This window comes from Nematolebias whitei, chromosome 1 (assembly GCF_014905685.2).
Source record: "Nematolebias whitei isolate Nwh7 chromosome 1, NemWhi1, whole genome shotgun sequence".
Classification (NCBI taxonomy): domain Eukaryota; kingdom Metazoa; phylum Chordata; class Actinopteri; order Cyprinodontiformes; family Rivulidae; genus Nematolebias; species Nematolebias whitei.
Genome location: NC_056498.1, coordinates 89,015,020 through 89,042,429, shown reverse-complemented (window position 1 = coordinate 89,042,429; position 27,410 = coordinate 89,015,020). Strand labels below are relative to the sequence as shown.

At 42.9% G+C, this 27,410-nt stretch overlaps 1 protein-coding gene across 1 annotated transcript in view; it reads right to left on the bottom strand.

The window, feature by feature from the left end:
- Nucleotides 1-496: 496 nt before the first annotated feature.
- The window catches only part of LOC119414044 (heterogeneous nuclear ribonucleoprotein L-like), a 71,760-nt gene continuing 44,846 nt past the window's right edge, over nt 497-27,410 (bottom strand). The window contains exons 5-14 of the mRNA XM_037681159.1: nt 25,513-25,598; nt 24,979-25,075; nt 24,034-24,106; nt 22,477-22,545; nt 15,339-15,556; nt 13,966-14,087; nt 13,066-13,267; nt 10,711-10,768; nt 10,464-10,562; nt 497-1,254 (exon numbers count right to left, since the gene is read on the bottom strand). Of these exons, the coding sequence (XP_037537087.1) occupies nt 1,199-1,254; nt 10,464-10,562; nt 10,711-10,768; nt 13,066-13,267; nt 13,966-14,087; nt 15,339-15,556; nt 22,477-22,545; nt 24,034-24,106; nt 24,979-25,075; nt 25,513-25,598 (1,080 nt within the window). The 3' untranslated portion in view covers nt 497-1,198. The remainder of the gene's footprint in view (nt 1,255-10,463; nt 10,563-10,710; nt 10,769-13,065; nt 13,268-13,965; nt 14,088-15,338; nt 15,557-22,476; nt 22,546-24,033; nt 24,107-24,978; nt 25,076-25,512; nt 25,599-27,410) is intronic.

Below are 27,410 nucleotides of genomic sequence, written 5' to 3'. Positions count from 1 at the left end.
CTCTTTGAATTGAGAAAGCTCCTCGGATGAGGAGCGAAACGTCTTCTGTTACAAATAAAGTCCAGTTGTTTTGTATTGAACACTTTTTGAATTCATCATGTTCTGGATGACTGAGAATCTTCACCAGCATTTTGTTAGACTATAATTTAACCCCACAATAAAATGAGCAGTGCAGAACTAGCTCAACTGGATTACTCTTGATTACAAAACAAGTCAAAGACATTTAAACCAAATGTTTCTTGACAACTGTCAGGGCAAAACCACTCATAACTCATAAGTTTTGGGCCATTATGAACAGGTGCTCTGTGTAAAAGTTATGAACAACTAATAACCTGTTGTAGATTGTTAATGAAATGACTTAAATTTGAAAAAAAAAAAATTAATTCTGACAGAACTGAAGATTAGCTAACATTTAATGTCTGAATGCAGCCAAGACCAAAGTGGATTGCTGCCACAGTAAAACATCTCCAACCTGAACAGTTTCACTGCGGTTCAAGCTAAACCAATTTCATGAACTTTTACACCACCCTCAATTTCATCATGTATGGTTTTATGTTGTTTTTTTACACAGAATTCTGACGTTTTCCATAAAACCTCACTTCAAATTGCTGGAGTATCCCTTTAAAATAAGATGTTTCTGATTTTTTTTCAGATACCTAGTGTCAGCTGAAAAAGGTGACATTAAATAAAAATTTGTCGAAACCATGCCCGCATTTACTTCATTTCTTTCAATATTAGTTGAAAACGAAACATTGATTTCATCTAGTTTCCTTAAAAAGTTAAATATTACTGAACTATACATTTATGTGGATCAGTACTATTAGAGAAGTGTGAGCCTCCTTCAGGAAGGTTCCAGTTTATATGATGATCTCCCAACAGTGGGTCCTTCTCTACCAGTCAGACAGTTTTGAAGACTCTGTGACCGACGTCCTCCATCTTGAACAACTGGTTCAAAATGTCAAGAACAGTGTTTCAGTCAGCAGGTGGTCAGTGCTCTCAGTTGTGAATGGGAGGATAAACAATGGGTGTTAATATTTTGGAGACATGGTTTTTCCATCTTCACACCCTCTACCTCCTTTATCTCCATTAAAGGACCCGTCTTGATCATTCTTTGTCTTTCATAATGTCCATGTTTGTCTCTGCTGTCCTCGTCCTCCTCCAGTTCACGAGCAGTCATCCACGGCCTCTTCTTGCTTTTTTATAGATGAGATGAGGTTGAAAAACACAGTTTTAGAGTGTAAGGGTTGGAGCCATCTGTAAATCACACACACATACACAGTCAATCAATCAATGTTTATTTATAGAGCCAGAGTGCCACTAGGTTAGGGGTCAGCAACCTTTAACACCCAAAGAGACATTTGGACCCGGTTTCTTTTTTTTTTTTTTTTTTTTTTTAGCTCAGTTTAAGTGTAGAAACATTGTGAAGTGTTTCAATGAACTTATCATCATCGCTCAATTTTTTTTTTTTTTTTTTTTTAAAGAGAGAAGAAAGAAGAATAATTAAATAATAAAAGAGAAATAGATAAAACGAGAGACCACCACGACAAAACAACATGCACAGCACAATGCCACCCACAATATCACCATGAAACATTCGACATTGCACAAGGAATCATCTAGCTTCCACCACTACCCAACCTAGCGTGCATCTGTCACAGCACCTGAATCCAAACACCCGCGCAAGCACGCCTGCCACCACCAGATTTCTCCAAAAGAATGCCCAATAGTGGACGCGGGGGCCCACAGACCCGTCCCCCAGGACACAATGGCAACATAGGGAGGACCGGAGCCACAGACACACAGCGGCCCACAGGCCCGGAGCCCCAGGAGTCTCCCAACAGGGAGAACCGCACCCCCCCCCAGAGAGGAGCAGAGGAAAGAACCGGGTGACCCCAGCCACCACAATGCAGAGCCTCCAGGAAGCTGCAGCGACGACCCGGTTTCTAAAGGAAAAAAAAAACACTGGGAGCCACAAATGCTTTTTGACATCTAAAATGAAGACAACACTGTAAATATTGTTTTTGTTTACCTTTACGCTTCGTATAAACAACTATAGTGTGTTGATTATGAAACCCATGAAGCACTACAGAGAAAAATTATTTTTATTCATGTAATGAACACATTTTGAACTCTTAAAAAAAAAACAATGAGTTGAATGTCTCCTTCAAATGAATTAAAAAGATTAACTTGAATTATCCATGTAGCAAACAAAAAATGCCGTGATCCATCATCCTTATATCGCTTTGCCTTGACCTGAATAAAAATAAATAAATATGAAAAAAGCATCATGTCACTAAATATTGAAAAATAAATATTTGCAAAATATTAATTTGACCTGGTTAATGGGACTTCTGCTACTGAACATCTGCGCACAGCGTCTGCAGATCGAGGCTATACAAAGCTACTTCCATCTTTACGCAGGACTGTAAGCTGTCGTCAGTGAGGCATGTGCAGTGTTTGTTTTTAACGTAGTTCATGTTGGAGAATAGCTGCTCACATGCGTATGTAGATCCCAAGATCGACAGGACTCCAAATACATATTTCTTCATGTTTGTGTAGGTGTCAGGGATGGCATTCCATATTTCAAACACAAGTTTGTCCGCTCTTGGAAGGTTCTGATGGGCAGCATCTTCAAGATCCTTCATCAGGCGTTTGAATTTGGACACCCACATCTGTTTGTCAGCGATGTGAGCCAGCTCCAGCTCCAGCTCCAGATCAGGCTGACTTACACCTGCAGATGCAGTCAACAGGGATGGATCAATGCTCAGGGGAGTGACGGGGAAGGACAATGTGTTTGTTTTTTCCTCTCTGAACTCAGAATAGTTTCCCAAACAATGTTTGCATAGTGGTGACTGCAGATTCTCTGAATTTATCACCTTGTGAGCTTGTTTGAACTCCCTTAAAGAGGGGAAGTGAGACAGTGTACCTCTCTGTAAATCTCTGGCTAAAACTGTCAGTTTGCGCTCAAACACAGACTCCTCCTCCAGCATGTGCAGCACTGTGCCTCCTCTCCCCTGAAGAGATTTGTTCAGCGTGTTCAGGTGTCATGTCCACCATGAAGTGCAGCTTTTCCAGACAATCTGGCTGTTCCATCAGGAAAGGTGAGCTCTCTGCTGCTCATGAAAGTTTTCATCTCTCCCAGACATGCAGCGAAGTGTTTCAGCACCTCCCCTCTGGACAGCCAGCGGACTGTGTTATGCAGCAGGAGGTCATAATACAACTATTATACAACTTCCGGTACGATGGCGCCCGTGTACATGGCTTGCAATCCACCTCTGCTGATGGTGTTCGGATTATTTTTGTTTTGTTCGTTTTTTATCTGTGGCATAAATTCACTCCTAATGTATGACAGACAACAGCTTCTGGATCTTCGTTTTTCTGTCACTGATGTCGCTTACTTGAAACAATATGAGCGTACCTCTGGAACCCCCCCCCCCCTCCCCCCCTGCTGGCGGATGTGCCAGTTTACCTCCGCTGTGCTCCTCACCTCCATGCCCGGAGATATCGCTTCAGACGCCGGGGAAAACGTGCTGGTCAGCTGGTGAAGCTTAAAGCTCTGCGCGCTGCATCTTCCTCTTCAGCTGGTGGTCACGGTTTCCATCGCCAGCTTCCCGTGTGCCTGGACCAGGTAACCAATGGGAGTTGTCGGCCGGTGCACTGCTCGGACAGACCTGAAGAGGCTGTTATTGAAAATCTGCGGCCATTAGCACATGCTAACTCCACCGATGCTGGCTCCACTTCGGATAGTATCCGGATGTGTTTGGTCAACGCAAGATCTGTTACCAACAAAACTTTTATCCTCAGGGATTACTTTCAAGAGCACAATTTGGACTTTCTGTGCATCACAGAGACTTGGACGTCTCTGGGTGAGTCCAGCGCCTTGACGGAATTACTGCCACCGAACTATCTGTATTTTAACGCACCGCGGCCATCAGGCCGGCACGGTGGTGGATTACGAACAATATTCAAATCAACTTTTGACTGTAAACAACTGCCCATCCCAGTTTCCTGCGCCAGCTTTGAGCTGAGCGTCTTTGAACTCGGACATTCACCTCCGACGTTATTTGCACTCGTCTACCGCCCACCTCGATCTAAGGATTTCATAAATGAGTTTTCTGACTTCTTAGCTGAAGGTTTTTCCAACTCTAGGTCTGTCCATTCTTGCCATAGTAAACAGTAGTTTATCCTCTGGCGTGGTGCCAAAATCCTTTAAACATGCTGTCCAGCCTCTCTTGAAATAAACAAACCTTGACCCCTCAGTCGTATCCAACTTCCAGCCTGTCTCCAGACTCCCATTTGTTTCAAAACTACTGGAGAAAATAGTCAAGTCCCAGTTGAAGTGCTTCCTGGAAGGTCACACCATCTTAGAGCTATTCCAATCTGGCTTCAAACCTCTCCACAGCACTGAAACTGCCCTGCTGAAGGTTTTTAATGACATCTTCAAATCCACAGATACTGGTGATTCTGTGCTGCTTTTACTGTTGGACCTCACAGCCGCCTTTGACACCATCGACCATGAGATCCTCATTGCTAGGTTGGAGCAGTGGGTGGGCATCACAGGGTCAGCCCTCAATTGGTTCAGATCTTACCTCACTGACAGATCCTTTTGTGTCTCCATCAAGGATTTTAGTTCCGCAGAGGCAGAGCTTAAATGGGGGGTTCAAAGGGGTCCATCCTGGTACCCCTCCTATTCTCTTTATACCTGCTGCCACTTGGTGCTATTTTCCGGAAACACAACATGCCCTTCCACTTCTGTGCCGATGACTGTCAAATTTACTTCCCCCTAAGACACAAAGGTGCATGCTCTATTCAACCGCTGCTTGACTGCCTGGCTGACATCAGGGACTGGATGGCTTTTAACTTCTTAAGTTTCAATGAAAAGAAGTCTGAAGTCATGTTGTTCCCTCCCAATGACACGATCACAAACCACTGCATCGATCTTTCCGCTCTAACCCTGTCAGAAAAACAAAGAGTCACTAATCTGGGAGTGATAATGGACCCTTCCCTGAAACTTAACAATCACGTAAACATGATTGTTAAATCATGTTTCTTCCAACTGAGGCGGCTGTCTAAACTGAAGCCCATATTGTCCAAAAATAACCTGGAGACAGTAATACCTGCATTCATTACATCTAGGCTTGATTACTGCAATTCACTCCTGTTTGGTATCAGTCAGACCTCCATGCACGACTGGTCCAGAATGCAGCAGCCCGATTTTTAACCAGTACAGGCAAAAGAGAGCACATTACACCAGTTTTTGCCTCAATGCACTGGTTACCGGTTCACTTTCGAATCCAGTTCAAAATACTCATGTATGTCTACAAATCACTGAACAGTGTCCCCCCCCAATCTCTCTGATTTGCTACAACCGTATGTCCCACCACGTTCCCTGAGGTCAGCGGACCAGTTGCTCCTCACAGTTCCAGGATCTCGTCTTAAGCGCAGAGGTGACAGGGCCTTCTCTGAAGCAGGACCAAGACTTTGGAACGAGTTACCTCTGCTTGTCAGACAGGCCCCCTCCCTCTCGGTTTTCAAGTCACTTTTAAAAACCCACTACTATTCAGTGGCTTTCAACACCAGATGATCTGTGTTTTGATCCTGTATGCTCCACATTGGTTAGTCGTCATTATCTGCATCGTTTTTATGTCTATATTCTGATTTACCTCATTTTGTATTTTGCTTTGTGTGTTACCTGTTGTTCTGTCTGTACAGCACTTTGGTTGTTCTTGTAGCTGTTTTAAGTGCTTTATAAATAAAGTGGTATGGTATGGTATGTTATGGTAATACACGCTTTGCACGTCATCCAGTAACGAACGGAACTGATGGTGATTTAAACCTTTTGCCATTATTTTATTGATAATCTGAATGACAACTTTCATGAAATCTGTGCATTCTGGAGGAAAAGTTTGTGCACACAGTGCCTCTTGGTGCAGAATGCAGCTTTCTAGCCTCTGACTTCTGCAGCAACGTCACACAGCCCCTGTGCGCTCCAGTCACACTCGGTGCCCCATCAGAAGGCACTGACACTAGGTGGGTGGGTTTTATTTCTATGGCTCTTAAACAATCAAGCACAGCCTCATAGATGTCCTCCCCCCAAGGACAGTGTGACCGGGTGGGAGTGGGTTTTGTTATGTTTTTTTTCTTTCTTCTTTTTTTTGTGTGTGTGTGTACTGGGGAAAAAAATTAAATAAAGACACTGATTAAAAAATAGATTAATAAAGTAAAATAAGGATAATTGGTTTACTGAAAGTTAAACTGGGTTTCTTTTTCAGAAACAGATCCAGTCTAACCCTGAATGCTAGAAAACGCCTTGTATCTGTGACTTTCCTTCCCTCCATTGATTACGGTGACATTATTTACATGAACGCTCCTACAAGAACCCTGCAGATGTTGGATGCTGTCTATCATGATGCACTAAGATTCATAACTGGCTGTGATTATCGTACCCACCACTGCACCCTGTATTCACTGGTTAACTGGACATCATTAACTTCATGCAGACTCTCTCACTGGTACATTTTCATCTTTAAATCACTTCTTGGTCTGCTGCCTTCATACATCTCCTCCTACATGTCTCTGCGTGAGTGCAGCTACAGTGTGCGCTCTCAGGACATTATTACCTGCAGTGTTCCCTCAGTGAGGACTGAACTAGAGAAAAGGACCTTCTCCTACTCCGCTCCTGTTTCCTGGAATATCTTACAAAAACATTTGAAGCTCTCGGCCTTGACCTCTCTAAGTGGCTTTAAGAATCTGTTGGACTCCTGGCAGGGACCAACGCAGACATGTTCCTCTTTTTAGTTTTCTACATTCGCCTTAGAATCTAGCTGTTTTTTTGTTACTTTTTTACCATCTTATTTGTAAAAAAAAAAAAAAATAAAATAAATCTGTATGCCTTATTATAACTGTTTATTGTTGTAGCTGTTGTCATCATTCTTTGTTGAAATCAGGTCTCTCTTGTAAATGAGTCCTCAAGGCTCAATGGGATTTACCTGTCTAAATAAAGGTTGAATGAAAAAAAATCCCCTCCAGAAGCCACATAATTAGTTAAACCGATCCACCTGTGTACAATCCACGTGTCAGAGGATATGAGTATATTTACACACCTGTTTTGTTTTTCCTTCTTTGGTCTGCTCCCTTCTATTGGACCCGATTGCCAAGTCTTCATGCAAACTCCCATGAAGACTTGGCAATAGTTTTTATGCCATATGCCTTTCCTGCCACCGACCACCAGGCTACCACATCCTGCAAGTATGGAGAAGAGGGCTGCCATCTACGGTGCCCAGGAAGCAGGTTGTGGGGGTGGTGTAAGGCCCTTGTTCAAGGGTGAGGCAAATAAGGGTGGAGGCAGATGTGGGGGATCAATATTTACACCCAAATTGTGATGTAACAATCATTCTAACTGGTGGCCTCTCGATCACTGTCTCACCTTCTCTAATCTCTGCGCCACCGCTCCCCATCTATACACCTGTTTTAATGGCCCCAAAATCAACATCAGCGAAACGCCTCTTTGTATTTTGAGTTACAGACAAGCACAAGACAACATGAAGACCAAGGAACTTTCCACACAAGTTAGCGACAAAGTTGTGAAGATATACAGATCAGGGTTAGAGTATAAAAAAAACCTCCAGAACCATAAACGTTCTGCTGAAGCAACACTCCTTTGGTTTAGGGAGGAACAGGTAAATGACCAGGTCAGAGTCCAGACCTTAATCCAACTGAGAGTCTCAGGTAAGATAAGTACTGTAACAACCTTTCAGCCTAGAAACAACTGGAAGGCACAGTCACGGCAACACCTACAGGCAATCTCAACAAGCCCAAGAAGCAGCACAGAAAACGTCACTGCAGCCTTCAGTGTGACTAATAAGAAGTACTGGTTGGTGAGGAGTACTGGAGTGGGAATGGTGAATACAAACACTATCACTCTTTTATTTTGTGAAGGTCCATTATTGTAAACAAATGGAAAATCCTTTTAAATTCAAGTGCAACCGGGTGGTTTATTAGTTCATTGTAAAAGTATATGTAAATTCCCACTCTTGTTTGGGCCCCTGAATGCAACTTGCCCCGTTTCTCTACCTCCACCTTCAGTGTTGCTTGGCTCATTAGTGTATATAAGCACCGGGTGTACACGCCAAACATTTGATTCTCCAGGACGTTGGCTGTTTGGTCTGTCTCTTCATGTGGTTGTAGTGTGAGCGCTGGTACGGTCTCATCAGTCATTGTAACAAGCCCTGAATCGTAAGTGGGTCATTGTAAGTGGCGGCTGTGGCTGAGTGGTTAGAGCAGTCGTCCTCCAATGCAAGAGTTGGGGGTTCAAATCCACCAGCAGTCACATGCTGAAGTGTCCCTGGGCAAGACACTGAACCCCTCATTGCCTCTGATGTGTGTCCCATCAGTGTATGAATGTGATAAAGCTCTGATTAGTCTCTTTAGAATGATTTGGTCAATTAGCTTTGTAGAGATCTAGTAGAGTGCTGTATGAATGGGTAAATGAGGCACAGATTGTAGTGTAAAGAGCTTTGAGTGTCTCGATAAGATAGAAAGGTGCTATATAAGTACAGTCCATTTACCATTTCTACTGCTGTTAGGGTAAATGTTTTGGATTAGCCACCTATGGCTGGTTGGGTGCTGTCAGTGCTGCTCTGCAAATTATTGCTGTTGTGGTGTTCTGTTTAAAGTAATTTGTATTTGTTTTTAGGATGTGTGCCAGTGGGTAGCATATTGCCAATGCAACTGTTTGAATTTACCCGTTAGTGGGGTTGTGACTTATACATACGCACATGCTTGTATTTTATCTTATATTGATGTTTATTATGTGCAGGCACCTTTTTTTTCCTGCTATTCTACGGTGAAACCAGACGTGTTTTCCCTCTCTGCCCCCCCCCCCACCCGCTTCCCTGCTGCGCTCTTTTGTCCTGTGAACCCTTAAAAAGCCTCTTTTTTCCTGCATACCTCTTAATTGGAAGGATCAGCTGGTCTCTCAACAAAATCGATCAACTTCTCCCGACAGAGTCAGGGTAAGGAGGACCCTCTGACCTCTAAGGAACAAATTGGATTCATGATGACAACTAGAATCTACTGTTTGGTTGGTGAAATCTGGTTGTCTACAAATTTGTGTGGAGGTGTTGAAGCTTGACAGTGCTCGGACTGAATGTGGAGCTGTGACAGGGAATTGGAGCAGCTGTATCAGGACTGTGTTCTCCCTGGCAGCACTCATGAATGATGGGAATAATCTGGAGAAGCTGTGAGCTCAACTTTTGGAGTAAAGGATCAATTCGGCTGTTTTGGAGTTTCCATCAGAGAATATGTACAGCAAGACTTTAAAGGGAGAAACAACAATTACGAGTTCTGCCTGACCCAAACTGTGGCCTTGACGCCGGACTTATCTCAACTCCTCCTGGAATGTTTTGAAAACAACAAAGATGCTTTGACTGTTTCCTCACCCCTCCCTTCCCCAAGGCCGTGGACATGTGGCAGAACCTCAACTGAGCTGAAGATGAACGTCACTTCTTATCTGGACTATGCTACGTCTTTCCCTTAAAAATTCAATGTTTTCACCGCCTATATGTTCATGTATAACGTCTGTTTATGTTGCTTTGCTGTGGTAGGTTTTTTTGATGCCTCAAATTGTGCCCTGTCTAGGACACGGTGTGAGAGATCTTTTTTTTATATACCATCTCTCCTCATGTTTTCTTTCCTTTTCTTATCTAAGCAAAATATTATTCTGAATAAGAATAAGAAGGCCGCGCTGATTATTTTTAGCTGCAGCTTCGTGCACTCCGCCCATCTTCGGACGACTGTACATACATATTCGCGTTGTATCTCGGTGCAATGCCAATAAAGTTTATTCTGATTCTGATTCTTACTAATTGTCATTCTGTGCACAGCAGATTGCTGCTGTTGTTGCCTTTTACCTGGTGCACAATTTTCTCACCAGCATTTTCCAATTTGTAAATCAAACTTATGGGTTGTCAGGTGTTGGTATAAACCAAATACTGACCTCTAATATGTGTGTTACTGGTTTTAAGTCCCTTTCATGATGCAAAACAATAAACACAGGGCAGTTGAGTACAAATATAACTACCATCTACATGTACAGAATGACAGACTTTCAAGATAATCCAGTTTAGCTGTAAATCTCTACTAAGAACATGTTTCCAAAATTTGCTGTCCATCAGAGATGTTCATGTTTGCCAACCAGGTCAATGAAAACAAGGTGCCTATCATAATATATAAAGTATGTATTTCTATACATTTTATTTCAGAAAATATTTACATACATAATATTAAGGTGGAAAAGCCTACATTAAGGGTAAATCACATCCATTTAGCGTTTATGGTCAATAATATTCTGAGCTCATTTGTTTTCATTTGGATTTCAAGAACTTAAACTTTTTTGTATTTTTGATTCTGAGGGTTTGTAAGACCAAAAGTGTCCTGCAGGTTTAAAAATTGGCCAGACTTACTGGGTATCCTAATCTGATAGTGGTTGAGAACAGTAAGAGCCTCCACAGCTTCCGTCTTACTGTCAAACTCCAACAAGCCAGAGATGGTCTTAGAGGAGGCTAGAAGAAAGATAAAACCACCAACAGGGAATTAGTATCAGAAAACAGAGAGACGTTTCAGAGTCTATGTGGTGACATTTTAAATCAAGACACAATCTGAAATGAAAGACAAGAGTCTAACAGTAGGTTACACAAAAGTCCTACTTACGTTTGGCATCAAACATTTTGAATTTGATGAAGCCAGGAACATCATGCTCCATACAAAGCTGCCAAAACACAGAAAATACAAATAGTATATGTACTAAATACTACATGAGCCACTTTCCAGCAGGCTGCACAATATTAAAGGCAATATTAGTGTTGAATATTGAGACGTGATAACAGTTGTGATAAACCCACATTCACCTCAGACCTCTGATTTTCTATGGTCACCACAACGCACAGACCTCTCTCTAGTGTTGCTTTAGCATTTTAGCTACATTCTTCTAAATCACCTGAATATATTCAGTCCTCCCCCAGAAAATTTTGAATAAAGTAGATGTGATTTCCTGCATTTTGGTGTATTTTAACAGGTTGTTAATCATCTATGTTTATCTACATTTGTAAACACTCTGCTTCTGTCAAGCCCCACAGAACCGTCAAATAAGTCGGGCTAGTTTCCGAGCCTGACACTCTCTGCTCGTTGTTGTCCAACTCTTCATGTGAATCCTCCAGGCGCCTGTGAGCTCCTGCCTGCGTACAACTGCCTGGTTAGCTCGGCACTCTCTCCCACCACTCTTTAAGCAGCTGAGATTTTTTAAGGGTAGACATGGAAATGCTACTAGAAGAGGCAGATCGTATGCTGTTGTTTAAATTGAGTGTTTATGGAATTATTTTCAGTTTACATATCAAATATAAGTTTGATTTGTTCAAGGCAGTCATATTTGTTCATAACTTTATTATTAATGAGCCTGCGAGTTACCAGATCCAAGCTGGATCCTAGCAAACCGTTACTGGAATGCGCCCTGTCAAAATAAGAGAGTTCCCGGATCCTGTTCCGACAGGATCCGGATCAAATTAAGCCCAGCTTAGCAAGCAGCTAGACCAGGGGTCTGCAGCCTTAGGCTTTTTAGCCCCTCTCTAGTGTCTCTCAGTAGCAAAATAACATGGAAATGCATCTTTTTATATATTTATAACTAATTAGATTTTTAATGTAATAAATATATTGTATGACACTAATAACACCGCCCCTCACACAGTGATTGCTGGACATGGGCACCGGCGACCCCCGTGACCCAAAATGGAAGAAGCGGTTAAAAGATAATGGATGGATGGATAACACTTGAAGCTAGCTGACTGTGTGAACTCATTTTTGTAAAAAAAACCACAAAATGTTCTGTTTTCAGCTTGTGTGCTGGCCTAACATGAGTTTTCACATTTCAACTAGTTTCAGTGTTAGTCATTTGTTTGCTTGTTTGGTACATCATTACTCGAACTCCCCGACACACAGTGTGGCATCTCTTTCTGAATTGAACCTAAAGCATTTTTCAATATCCTTGAGGTAAAATGCAGAGGGAAAAACTGAAAGTGCAGTGTTTTTCATGTCAAGAGATTACTAGAATCTCATTTGTCAAATAAAGGGGCTCTAAAACAAATAGCCACTTCTTACAAAGAACATCAGAAGTAAAGACCTGTCATTACTTAATTAAAATATGCTTTTATTAAATGTTAAAGTGAATGAAACCTGCATTTATAAGAGAAATTTTGACAAATATATATTAAAAAACTGACAATTTTTCATGTTGACACTTTCATTTCTGAAGCTGCAGTTTTATGCTTTAATAATAATAAAGTGCTATGTGTTGTCATCATTGTATGTTCCCATACAAAGACGAAACTGGCTCTCTGCATTTAATCCATCACACCTGGGATACACCCAGGTGGAGCAGTGGGCAGCAATGTAGGTGCCCGGGGAGCAATTTGGGATTGGGTGTCCTGCTCAGAGACACCATGAGATGTGCAATGACCCGGGATTGAGAACCTTCGGGTCCCGAGTCGGCTGCCCTGCCCCTATACCATCTCGGCCCCTTTATTTTATTACATCAAAGTTTGATATTTATAATAATTTCCCTTAATATAGAAAGGCCTCAAATGTGCCTGAGTAGACCATTATTTAAACTTAAAGAGGGGTGTGTGTGAGTGTGTGTGTTTGTGTGTGTGTCTGAGAAACTTGTTATAACCTGTCATGTTCCCATGTAGTACTTGTAGTAAAAGGTAAGCATGCTGTCTTCATTCTAGTGTGAAATACTTCAGTTTTATTTTATATTTCAGATTTATTTTTTTTTTTTTAGGTTTTACCACATTTAAAATTAACACAATTCTGTGATAAATATTTTTAAATATTAAAATAAAAGCAACAAATGTAACATTCACTCTAAGCTGAAAGCTTAAGGGCAATAAAACAGGTACATAAACAAGATGTTTCCATTCTGTTTTTGGTTAAAAAAAAAAATTACAAAAAAAACAAACAAACACAAAACTTTACAAGAAAAGGTCAAAGATCTGATCGACACAGGTTTCCCACCTTAAGCAGACGATCCTCTGATATACATGGAGGAACGTTGTAGTAGTGTAGCACAGCAGACGGGGGCTGGATGATGTTTTTAGAGGCTTGTCCAGCGCTGCTAAACCGGTTGTTCCTGGTCATGGCAAAATCCTTATAACTGCTGGTGCCATCCTCCAACTCAAACACCTGACTGGGGATCACGGCGTGCTGCTTGGACACACTGAGCACAACATAACACACTTTATCTGTCTTGTCAAATGTGTACAAGGCAAATTTGCTTATTAAAAAAAAGTAGCAATGTTTCCAACTGACTGAGCTATAGAGAGACAGCCAGAAGATCCATGACTGCAGAAATATAAGCCTAAACATGACAAGGTCAATAAGGTCAAATACTGGTGATTAATCAAAATTAGTCTATAGACACTTGCAAAAACTATATGTTTTTATATATTTTTACTTTTTGTGATGGTGTAGCTCAAGTTTAAAATAAAAACATATTCCATTCATTCGTTTTGAAGTGGGGTCCTAATATCTTAATTTTTTTTTTGTTTGTTTACCCTTTATTTATACAGGTAGTCTCAATGAGTCACGAGAACTCATTTTCAAGAGATCTGTTTTTGGGAGCAGATGCTTTAGAGTTTTTTGCTCTATTTTTCATCACTGCCTTTCCATAAAACGCCACCTCAAAAATGGCAACAATTTTCCTTTAAAGTACTGATCAAACAAGATGAAAAACATACAAAAATAATAACCAACAACAGAGTATTTCAAGCTTTGGGATTGTTGATTGTGTAATTTTTTTTTTTGAGTTTGTAAAATATAATCTTACAAATTATGATTTTGTCACAATTTAAAGGCAAAATAACGAGATTGTCCTTAAACCCATCAAACTAAACATTGACTACTGCTGTCTCTCACCAAACATTGAGTCTTTTTCCAAACAGCTTGATGCTGTTGAGGTGTGTAATAGCTCTGTCCACAGCATATTCATCACCCATCTCTACCAATGCTGTACCTGGAACACTCTTCATGAACTTCACCTACAAACACACAAATATACACAACTAATAGTTGTGTCCTCAAAAAGTGCAAGTAAACTGTCCTAGTTCTACATAATAATACTTTGAAAAGTGTATCTGAACAAATTAATCTGAAAATGTTGAAAATGATAGGTATGGCTGTAATGATGTTTTACAAAGTCCTAAAGTTTTATTAGAAACCATTTGGTGAACTTCTGTTTATCTATACAAAAATATCATTACAAAATAGAGCTGGGCGATACCTCGATGTTTTAAAAAATATCGAGATACATTTTTTTTGTGATATAAGATGAGACTATATCAATATAAACAATATTATACTTGAAAATTTGCCTGATCTTCTTAATCCCACGCGGCCCCCTCCTTCTCCCTCCTTGAATACAAACCCAGCCCCTCAGCCGCCCGCTCCCCCCACTTCCTGCTTCTCCAGGAGGTGGGGGGAGACGTTTAGCACAACAAGTAAACATGGGATATATGAAGAGCAGCTGCTGCTGAAGAAAAAGAAAAACAATGGCTGTTCTTTTGGATATTGTTTGGATTTAAATTGTCAGATGAGGGGAAGAAAAATTATTTCTGTAAATGCCAAAACAAGTCCCAATAAAAGGTCAGAACTACAAATCCTTTTCCCCATTTAAAGCAGTGCTATAAGTGGAGTATGAAGCATGTGTGAAACTGCAGCTGCAGCTCCGACAAACTTCAGCCTCCTTCCCTGAAACAAACCACGGTATAAAACTCATTTAGCCGTGCTGTGCCTTAGCAGTTCTTTTTCTGCCCATCCAACTTCATGCAGACTCCTCCTCCCTCGCTGAATACAGTCAGCCCCTCGCTGCTGCTTAACACACGCTTACTAACGTGAAGGGGGCAGAGCTGAAGAGGATTGTTATTTAATATATGTAAATAAATGTCTAAAAAACAAACTTTAATACATGTAAATAGTTAATTTTTTAGATATTTATTTGTAGAGTTACAGCTGTTGTTAATAAATGTGCCTGTGTGACAACTGGGACAAAGCTTTGACTCAGAAATACAATTTTGTTATTATTTTATGGAAAGAAAGAAAAAAGAGATATGTATCGTATATCGCCATTTTTTTTAAATATCGAGATATTAATTTTGGTTCATATCGCCCAGCCCTATTACAAAAGGAATTTTTGTGAATTCAAACCATAGCACAAAGTAACAATCAGTGTCAAACCACAATAATAAAGTGTTTCACACATTAAAACATCATATAAATATGAGCGCACCTACCTTCTCAATGTTGCCATAGAGGCAGAAGAGGTTGAAGATGCGGGCGCAGTTCATCTTGGACGGATGGAGGCCACTCACCATTGCTACAGAGCTGGAGGCGTGGCCGGAGTACGATGAAGATACCTGTGGCATTGGGTAGGACACCATATCTGGAACGTCCATCGAGGAGAGCTTGTACCTGCTGCTGCTGGGCAGAGGCAGCAGGGGGCAGGCCAGACCTCCAGAAACAAACAACAGACTGTAGCTCACTCAAGTTGACTTCATTCAGCCTTTCACAAACAACACAAACATTGTGACTGTAGATACAAGGGCTGCATTGTTGCTGTGGTATGTCTCAAAACTGGATGTGAATAGGAAAAATGTAAGCATCAGCTGCTGATTATCAAACAAATAAGTAAGGACTGTTGAAGAGAACCTACAGCCCACAAAATAACCCAGTGTAAATGACAAAATACAGCCATACACTGACGCCAAAACAAAATGAGTGCCTCCTGTAGGCAGATTATAGAACAAGTTCTATGTCATATAGGCTTCGCCCTTTAAGGCTGTCGCTGATGGGTTTATCCCGTTATGCGTAGCATAAGCACTGAAAAAATTTAGTCCACGCCCACCTGCTGTGTGGGCCCCACCCGGTCCGTATAAATTACGTTAAGAGCGGGAAATTGGCTCCCATTTTTTCTTCAGCGAGCTTAATAGCACTGTCAGAAGAACAAAGAGGATAAATTGTGTAAATGACCAACCTTTGTTAAGGATGCTTGGCCCGGCAGTCGACCTCCGGTCGTCCGGTGAGTTCTCCTCCCCGAGGAGAAGATGACGAGCAGTCTTATTCCAAGGTAAGTGCCGGGGAACATTTCCCAGTGACAGGTCACTACACGCTGGACAACGCCATCTTGTATTTTTTCCTCTTATCGCCGACCCTCGGGGCGAACCGGATGGTTCCTCCGGGGCAAGGCGTGCTCAGCTGCAGCCCCCGCTGCTCATTCCCTCCTGGGGAGCGTAGTGTAGGTGGAGGGGGGCTGAGTGAATGCTCACCCCATCCCACCTCGTTTCGCATCGGCGATCACACCGCTCCCGGCCGACAGCGCCCTCACGGTTGCCCGGCGGAACCCAGGAGGAGGCTGACATGAAGGGACCCCTTTTTTCTACGTCCCACGCCTTTTCCCGCCAGTTCGGATGATCGGCGGGAAGGTTGTTTTCACTGGGCTCCACTCTGGCTCACCGTCTTGATCCATACGGCCCCGTGTTCCAACAGGACGTTAGACGGGCGAGGCCACAGACGGTTCTTTCCTGGTAGATTGGGGGAGTTGGTCCCCAGTCCGCTCCCATCACCAGAGTTGAGGGATTCACCGAGCGGGGCTATTCCTCGGTAACCCCCCTGGAGCCAAGCCTCGCGGAAGCTTTCGGAGCGAAGCTGCCCAGGTCGGAGCAGCGTCCTGTCCCTCCGGAGGAACACGAACCAGACGGTGACCACGCTCTCCAATCGAGCCCACCGATGTGTTTTTCAGGCAGCCGCAGCTAGCAACAATGCGGCGCTGCTAGCATATAGCATGTCCAAGGGACTGAAGGCCGCAGACCTGCCTTGGAGACAAAGAACTCCTTCTGTAGGGCAACTGACGCCAGCTCAACATGTGTGCCTCTCTTACGGTTTGCCTGTCGAGGATTGCAGCGTGGATGACGATGATCCAACGATCCACCTGGCTTCGTTACTCCCCTCGCTGCCGGAGAAACTGCACAAGACCTGATGAAGCCCATCGCGGACGCGCTGTTCAGAGCAGCTTCAAACCATGCTGGCGAATTGAAGCAGTCGGAGGAGGTGCCAGAAGCTGTGTGCCACCTCATCAAGCGGCGCGGCCCATCCCGGCCCGCTGGAGGGACCGTCGCGAGCAAGCTTCGACTTTTCCACGGCCGCGGCTCTCGCTGAGTTCCACCACCAGCCCCGCCCGTCAGAATCCAGCCCTCTTCATTCCGGCAACCTGCAGCTCAGCGTTTCCCCAGAGTTCGCCTGCAAGACAGCGCTCTGGGCAAACAATCGCAGAGCTCATGAGAGAGAAGTTTCTCAAAATGACGGTCTCCGGAGGGTGTGTGTAAAAGTGACACGAAAGTTGAAATAAATCATCATTTAATGATCAAAGTGTCTGTTTTTTAGCCAGTCTGTAAGCTCGGATGAGCTCACAGCGGCCGCACACATAAAGAGCCGGTGTCCTTAATAAGGTTTTTTAAACTCACCGCCGCTCCAAGACATTACTAGTCGCTCACACGGCACGATGGTAAGTGAAAATAACTCGTTATCATCCCGAGCTGCACGATCCTCACTCAAGCGGTGTCAACTCGCATTCGTGGGATGAAACAGCCTCCACACATAAGAGCCAGTGTCCTTAATAAGGTTTTTTAAACTCACCGCCGCTCCAAGACATTACTAGTCGCTCTCACGGCACGATGGTAAGTGAAAATAACTCGTTATCATCCCGAGCTGCACGATCCTCACTCAAGCGGTGTCAACTCGCACTCGTGGGATGAAACAGCCTCCATCCAACGGCGCTGCGTTGATGTTGGCGCACACACACAGCTGCCCGGCGCTAACCGGCTCACATCGGTATAAATGTGGTCCGCAGGCTGGTTCGAATGGAGGTCCTTCACTCTCACAAGAAGCGACACTCGTCTCAACGAATCAAACGCGGGCAGCCGTCACCCACCACGTCTCAGCGTTCGGCAGTTCACGGCAGCATAAGTGTGAGGCAGCTGAACGAACCCGGTGATGAGCCCCACCTCCCTCCAGCGCGCGCCCCTCCAGCGAGAGCGGCGCGCGTCTCTCCAGAGAAACGTGTGCTCTCGCGGGGCTAGCAGCCTTCACTCCAACAGCACGGCGTAAATGAAGTCACGCCCTCCGCCTCTCAACGTTCGCACAGCGACGCCAAACGCGCAGCCCCACCGCGTCATCAGCTGTCACACGCTTCGCCTCAGCACAAGCTTCGCCTGGGGTCGCGCAGAAAACATTCCCGCGACGCATGACGGCGGTTGAGGGGCGGACTGCTGACAGCCGTACAAAACGTGACACATCACTTAAACGCACGTTCACGTGCATGGCTAAACATGCTCACCGTTTTTCAGATGGATGGACAGGGTGCTATGCAATGGTTATAAGTTACAGTTTGCAACCCGAACCCCTCCATTCAGAGGAGTTAGAAACGGTCCTGTCATCATCAGACTAAATCTCATCCCTAAATGCAGAAGTCCAAGTGTTTCTGATAAAAGTAATCTACAGAGTCCCCCAACGGAGAGAAAACACAGGGTTTTATTCACGGATCGGAGGGATGAGACCGTTTTTTGGATCTGTTGTGCAACATCCAGAGAACGCATACCGATTATCCCAAAACACAGAGGCGAGAGTTTTTTGTTTTACCTGGATGATCTGCTGCTCCTGTCACTCCAGACAGGAGGCGCTGATGCAGGATCAGGTGTTGACATCACACCTGTTAAATCTGGGCTTCACCATAAATTGGAAGGAAGCTTGATTTTCCCGGCCCAGACAATTGTTTATCTGGGAATGCAATTAATTCAACCACCATGAAGGCTCGTTTATCACAAACGAAATTCGACACATTTAAAAGTCAACTCCGCCACGTAAGACCTGGCAAGTGATAACAGCTGTCTCCGTCATGAAGCTGTTGGGAATAATGTCATCAGCTCACACAGTGGTTCCGTTGGGTTTGTTACACATGAGACGCCTCCAGAGGTGGTTTGCGCGTCTGCGTGTGGATCCAGTAAAACAAAAAAACGACGAATGATCATTGTCCCTCCCTCTGTGAGAGTAGGCCTCCGACTCTGGGAAACACTCTGGTTCTGTCAGAGGGAGTTCCCGTCAGCAGTCCCACGTCACACGTGTCAGTCTTCACGGACGCGTCGCTGTCAGGTTTGGGGGGGGGACATGCCTATCCCAAGCAGTAGGGGCGCTGTGGCCCCACCACACATCAGCCCACATCAATGTTTTTGGAGTGTCGTACAGTGCTGAATGTGATTCAACACTTTGCTCCCGTGCTACAGAATCAACACGTGTTGATTCACACAGACAACATGGTGTCCGCTGCGTACATTAACCGCCAGGGGGGCGTGCGTTCAGCCCAGATGTTACACATTGCGCGAAGCTACTGTGTTGGGCTCACCGAAACCTGCTCTCCATCAGAGCAGGTTTACATATCCGGTGTTCTGAACAGAGGGGCAGATGTGATGTCCAGGGGCGGCCCACATCACGCGGACTGGACCCTCCATCCAGACCTGATGTTTCAGATGTGGCAGGAGTTTGGCAAAGCAGCTGTGGACCTGTTTGCGACGCGAGAAAACGCTCAGTGTCAACTATGGTTTTCCCTGAGCCCGCGAGACGATCCACCGCTGGGGGTGGATGCATTTGCTCACAGCCCGTGGCCCAAAACGCTTCTGTACGCGTTTTCCCCCACCTCCTCTGTTTTTACGGTTCCTGAACCGAGTTCAGGAGGAGGGATTGACAGCTCTCCTGGTAGCTCCCGAGCTCGTGAACGCACCATGGTTCCCAGTCCTGCAACGTCGGTTGTCGGGTCTTCCGTGGAAACTGTTGCTCCGTCATGCCTTAGAATTCAGGCTGACGGGCAGCTCAGCTGATTTAAGACCAACCCAGTTTTTATGCCTAAAACATCACGAGCTCTTTTTTAAATCAAGAGTGATATCGTTGGAGGGGTTTCTCCACCCCCCCCCCCCCACACACACACACACAGATCAGAAGAAGAAGCATCTTTTCATCTTCTCAGTCCGGTGCGGGCGTTGACGTGTTACATAGCGCGCACGGCTGTAATGCGTCAAACTCAACAATTGTTTGTGCATTATAGATGCATCTACAGTTCGCCCGTTATCCACCCAGCGCTTGTCACACTGGCTGTGTGAGGCCTTTTCTGAAGCCTACAGAGCATCAGATTTAGGGCCTCCTGTCAACCTCAAAGCACACTCCACCAGGGGTATCGCATCTTCGACTGCTCTGCATAATGGTATGTCAATGCAGGACATTTGCACTGCGGCTGCATGGTCAACACCCTGCTCATTTATTCGCTTTTACCTACGTGATGTAACGGCTCGTTCCATGACACATTCTGTCCTTAGTGCTCTAACAGAATGAATATTGTTGTTCTCATGGAACTCTGTTTAAGCTCACTTCTGTCTGCATGCATTACAGTGTGAGATGTTGTTATCAGTCACAAGTTGTGTATGTGATTTTGGTTCTATTGTCACTAATCAGTTTATGACTATTGTTACCAATCAGTTCATTTGACCAATAATCAGTCCATTGATATTAATCGGTTTATACTGATCAGCCATGAACCAGTTGGTTCATGCCCCCCCCCCCCCACACACACACTTTTCAACATCTTCTCCACGTTGAAAGTTTTCCGGGGCGTTCATGCTTTGTCAGAATGCATAGTTACACAACATGCGTCTGTGCATGGCACATAATTACGCGATGCGTAGTTATGCACACGGGGAGCTGAGTGACAAGACGTTTTTTTGGGCAAGCTTCCGCTTCTTACTGTGTTCGAATGGACCCAGTGAGGCGAGGACCACATCCGCTTCGCCCTTAACCCATCAGCGACAGCCTTAAAGGGCGAAGCCTATATGACATAGAACGTTGGTTATGTACTGTAACCCCAGATTCTATGAATATAGGCGTAGCCCTTTAAGCGTCGGGCCTCACTGGCTCCTAAATGGCTGAAGAAAAAAGCTATTTTGGGAGCCGATTTCCCGCTCTTAACGTAATTTATACGGACTGGGTGGGGCCCACACAGCAGGTGGGCGTGGACTAAATTTTTTCAGTGCTTATGCTACGCATAACGGGATAAACCCATCAGCGACAGCCTTAAAGGGCTACGCCTATATTCATAGAATCTGGGGTTACAGTACGTAACCAACGTTTTAAATCCATGTCAATATTGAACCCCCCCCCCAGACTAAAAATGTAAATACGTCATCATTTTTATCATGTGCTGTTGAATCACGAAGTTCTTACCTTGCTGTTGTTTATTCAAAAACATTTTCTTCTAACTAGTTTAGATGTAATTAGTAAGCTAATGCTTAAAAAGAATCATGATTGTGTGTGAGTGTGACTGTCGGCCTCACATGATGAGCTCACAACCTCTGGCTCCAAAATACAACATGGCAGCTCCCGTAAAACGGATACGTTGGCTTCACTTTAGAACAAAAGTAGATGGAGATGCTCGATCGTCCATCTTTATATACAACTTTTTAAAGATAATATCAGATGTATTTAGTCTTTTAATAAAAATTGATGTGTTGCTTAAGCTAAAAGTGAACACAGGTTCTGGTCTGAATAGATTGAAATTAAATTTTCCCATATTAAACAAGCCTGTTTAGCTACATATTCCTAGAGTTACCAATATAAATAAAAGTTTGACTGTATGTATACTGACACAGATTGGAGCTCAATGGAAAGCACCTACAACTGCTTCTTATCAGCTATTTTGTTTGGAATATATTTTGGGGACAAGGGGCAGATATTATAAGAATTCATTCTTCTTCTGCTGCCTTTCATTTTATTTCTGTGATTGTATATCTTTTTTCTTTTCTTTAAATTGTATTATATTTGTTGTTTGGATGAAATGAAATGAATAAATAAAACATACATACATATAATCAATCGAATAGTAACTTAATGAGATTTTAGCAAACAAAAATCATCAGTAATACAATATGTCTAAAATAAATGTTTAAAAAGTGATGAAAGTAAAAGGAAATTGAAATAAATTAGCCAGTAAAGGATAAAAATATATGTATTTTTAAGTACAACTATGTTAAATTATATTATATTTATTCTAAAACAGACCTTTCTTAAAGTGCTTGATTAATTTGATCTGATGAGTCAAAATATGAAGCACATTAGAGAGGAACCAAAAACAGAGTCAAATATAAAGGTGAGATTTCGATGTGAAGATGATCCTATTTATATTGATTTTTAGTTCTTTTCAGGGCATTCTCTGAACACCCTGAAGGCCCGTCTCTGGTGTGTTGATGGAAACGTGTCTGGTTTCACTGCTGAGCACAGCAGATCAAGTAGGAACATTGAATAAAACAACAAACTGAGTTCCCTTAGTCTTAATCTTACCATAACCATTATCAGTGTAGGATGATGGGTGTTCTCCTAAAATAGCCTGTCGTCTTCCCTTTCCACGTTCTGAAACATGCAAACACAGACTCACATTAGATTCTGTGTTCAACATCTGTTAATCTACAAAAAATGTACAGCTTCAAAACTGTAAACACAAAGTTTCAATCGATGTTTATTTCTTCAGTCTATTAACTTAAAAGAGATGTGCCCCAACAGAAAACTCTGACTAAAACTAGAACTAATTTCCTATTAGTCTTCCTGGTGAACTGATAACACCTCCCACAGTGACGTCTCAATTCTACATTGTCTCAATTCTCCTTTATAACAAAGACTTTTTCCTCAGTTTATTTAAACAATCTATGATTAAATTATAATTATCTGTCATAATTCTAACAAGAACACTGAAATACCATAGCCACACCACTAGGTGGTAAGAATGTCAACTTTAACAACGTATTGGTTAAATGAGAAGCAAACAACCAGTCACTCTCTCTCTCTCACCTAGGGACAATTTAAAGTTACCAATCAGCCTAACATGCATGTTTTTGGTCTGTGGGAGGAAACAAGAGTACCCGGAGAAAACCCACGCATGCACAGAGAGAACATGCAAACTCCACCCAGAAAGGCCCCTGGACTGGGATTTGAACTCGCTGAGAGACAGCAGCTCTACCAACTGCACCACCGTGCTGCCCATGCTCAGCTTAATGGTTCTCTAATTTTTTTTCTTTTTGATTTGCTACAGTTTATTGATTCTGCTCAATTATTACCCATTTCAGCACACTACCAAAGTTTAATGACGAGAGTGAAACACGGCATTGTTTTTGAAAAGTATCTCCAGTTTACACGGATCTGTCAGATCTCCATTTCGGAAAGTAGTTTTAAAAATCCCAATTTTTCTCACCAGAAACCTTCATTTGTGTATGGACAAGAGATGCAAAGGCAGCAAAATGCAGGTTTTATATCTGGAGTAGTGTGGACGGGAGCTGAGTGAAGCTGACACCCCACCCACTTCCAAAATTAAAGCAAATAGTCTGAATGGTTAGTGCTCCGTTAGTGCTGGTTTGTGCCGTTAAAATGTTCGTTTGTGCTGCTTTGGTTTAAGAGATATTAAAAGTTATAATTTTGACCTGTAATAGACGCTCAGGCGCGTTCACGCGTCCTCAGGCGCGTTCAGCACACGTCAGGGCAGAGCGTTTACTTAAGGCGGGCGCGCGCTCCGGCTGTAATTGTGTGGATCAGATTTGACAACAAAAACACAACTGTCGTAAATGTTTCCTTTTAGTACCTGATTGCGGTTATAAAGGACGCGTGAACGCGCCTGAGCACGCGTGAACGCGCCTGAGCGTCTATCACAGGTCAAAATTATAACTTTTAATATCTCTTAAACCAAAGCAGCACAAACGAAAATTTTAACGGCACAAACCAGCACTAACGGAGCACTAACCATTCAGACTATTTGCTTTAATTTTGGAAGTGGGTGGGGTGTCAGCTTCACTCAGCTGTGGACGGGGCATAATTACACAACAAAGATTAAAATCAAACTGTCTGTCTTACCTCGTCTGACCAAGTACGGTTTAGTGTAGTCCCAGCTCTCATTATCATTCTTTATTACATTAAGACGTGATGGCTGTTGACATGAAGGTAAAAACAAATATTCAGGACAAAGTCAGGTACAATGTATTTCTGTTTTGTGTAAGCAGAAGTCCAATACGACAGCTGAAACAATTTTGTATTTTGATATCTTATAATGTGATTTTTGTTCATTTCATTGCTGATATGTATCTGAAAATAGTTGATTTTTGGATTTGCCATCTGAGTGGCTTCAAACCGAAAAGTTTTCATTACAAGACACCTTTATATGATTTTCAAATTGATTTAAAATTGGCTATTGGAAGACCTAAATAAATACAGATAAGAGTCATTATGAAAACACATACTGTAAATAATAAAGTCCATGCTCAATAATCCAGGTATACAATCCAACATTTTTCAGTCAGGTCATCTGGACAGTTTCTTTTTTTGTACTGAAACGTTTCGCCTTCGATCCGGAAGGCTTCATCAGTCAAGGAAACACACAACAAAACTGATTCTTCCCCCAACAGCTTACTCCAAAGTGGAACAAACCAGTTTCCAATGGAGGAGGGGACGTACCAAACAGACCATCTAGCACTAACCAAACTGGTTTGTTCCACTTTGGAGTAAGCTGTTGTAGGAAGAATCAGTTTTGTTGTGTGTTTCCTTGACTGATGAAGCCTTCTGGATGGAAGGCGAAACGTTTCAGCACAAAAAAAGAAACTGTCCAGATGACCTGACTGAAAAATGTTGTACATACTGTAAATGTTTTCATTTTAATTTATCCAAACAATGCCTGTTGCACAGCCATAAATAAACACAAATCTAATTTAGATGTAGCGAACAGCTCTAACATTAACCATACAGCACAATGAGACCAGTTTTTTTATTCTTTTTTTACTGGTGATGTGTTTCTTAGTTTCTTACCCTGGCATATTCAATCTTGAGCGTACAGCAACCAGCATAAATGTCAGCCCCGTTTAGTGCTGCTTTGGCCTTCTGAGCTCCCTGAACCGACTCAAATCTAGAAGAGTCAAGTTAAGGAAATAACACTGCACATTTCAAGCATGAAAACACAAAGCATGCAGACCCACGTTTCATATGCGTTTGATGTTCTGCATTCAAACCACCTTTAGTGTTTCCATATTCATGTTTGATTCCAAATATGATCTGAGATAATGAACAACAGCTAAAATAGTTTTATTTCACTGCTCCTGCTGGGAAATAAGTACAGATAAAAGTCATTGCAAGGTTTTAAAGATTTTTATATAATACCAGGAAACAAAACAAAGAAGAGCTGCAACTATGTTGAATGATAAGGTGTCAACAGTGGTTCACTCCAAAACATTCAGGAATTTTTATGTCTGAATGATGGATGACACAGTAAAGTGGTTTGACAAACAAAAAAGAAAAAAGAAACTCCATCCAATAGGTCAAACCACACTCTCACAGTAAGGATACTCAACCATGGCCTGAATCCCATTTCGTTTAAAGATGACGATCCTCAGCACACTGCCTATGGGGTTACAAACGGTGTACAGAACATCCTGTGCAAAAACAAAAAGATGTTTAACAATTCACCAGTTTCAAATATTGAACAATCTGTCCAAGTATAAAAACATTGAGTTACTTATATTACTTCAAATATATTCAATGATCATTCTAAATAGGAAAGATACTTGTAGATATCTGGACCTATAAAGGTGGTAGAAAGGTCATGTTATCTGTCTAGGGACGATTGACATCTGAGATGTTTGAAATGGTGATCTGGGAGAGAGTTATGGAAGCTAGACATAGGTGAGAGGTGACTGTAAGCTGCAATATGGTTTCATGCCTAGACAGCGCACCACCGATACCATCTTTGCTTTGAGAATGCTGGTGGAGAAGTAGAGTTGCGATTTCTGAACCGAGTCCGGGCCCGGCCCAAAGTTCAGGCCGGGTCAGGCCAATATTACCATATTTTTCAGAGGCAGAGTCAGTCAGAGTCAGAGATTTGTTCGTCATACACACCACATGGGGTACATGTGGTGGAACGAGATTATTATTAGGGTTCCAGTTACATCCAGCAATAAAATGTAAAAGAGAAACAGTAATAAGATCTAAGATATGAACTAAGAAAAACATCAACTAAATAACACACTAAGCACTAGTAGCATAAAAACAATACATTGAACAGCAGCATGAACATGAGTCTGTGTGAACAGATGAGCATGCATGAACACAGCAACATGAATAGACCAGCAGCAACATGAACAGATCAGCAGCAACATGAAACAGATCAGCAGCAACATGAAACAGATCAGCAGCAACATGATGTGATTTTTCACAGTGATTATTCTGGTTAGAGATTCCTAAGTCTAACAGCCTCAGGGTAGAAGCTGTTCCTCAGTTTAGTGGTTCTACACTTAATGCTCCTCAACCTCCTTCCTGAGGGAAGTGGGGAAAAAAGTGTGTGATGGGTGTGTGGGGTCCTTCATGATGCAGGTGGCCCTCTTCCTGCATCTGGAGGTGTAGATGTTTGTGATGGTGGGGAGACTGACTCCAACAGACTTCTGTGTAGCCTTCACCACTCTCTGCAAAGCTTTTCTTTCTGCAGCTGTGCAGCCTCCATGCCACACGTTGATGCTGGAGCACAGGATGCTCTCCACTGCACACCTGTAGAAGGAGATGAGGACTGAGCTTCCCAGACCAGCTTGTCTGAGGAAGTAGAGTCTCTGATGAGCTTTCTTGATCAGGCTGGTGTTGTTGCTCCAGCTGAGGTTGTTTTCTGTTGATCAATTCTCACGGTATGCATACTGATGAGGGTCCTCGTTGATGTTGATGGCTGTTTTGATGTGGGTCATGACCAGTTTTTCTAAGCATTTAGTGACTATCGGGGTGAGGGCCACTGGCCGATAGTCATTCAGACCAGTCACTGTAGAGCTCTTTGAGACTGGGATGATGGTGGCATTCGGCCTATAAGTCACAGTTTTTTGCATAATTTGCATGCCCTGTGACTTATAGGCTGAAGTGACATATTTATGGATTTTTTCCCCATATTTAGAAACCAATTTTTGTCTGAGATATGACCGTTTTCATTCATTCTGACTGGAATTTTTGAACACTAACATTTTTAGCCACTAGATGGCACTTTAAATAGTAAATGGTAAATGGACTGTACTTATATAGCGCCTTTCTATTTTATTTCAAGATACTCAAAGCACTTTACACTACAATCTGTGTCCTCATTTAGCCATTCATACAGCACTCTACTAGATCTCTACAACACTTATGCCCCTTTTCCATTAGTACCTGTAGTACCGGTACAGCACGGCTCTACTCTACTCGGTACGGTACAGGTACTAATGGAAAAGGGGCAT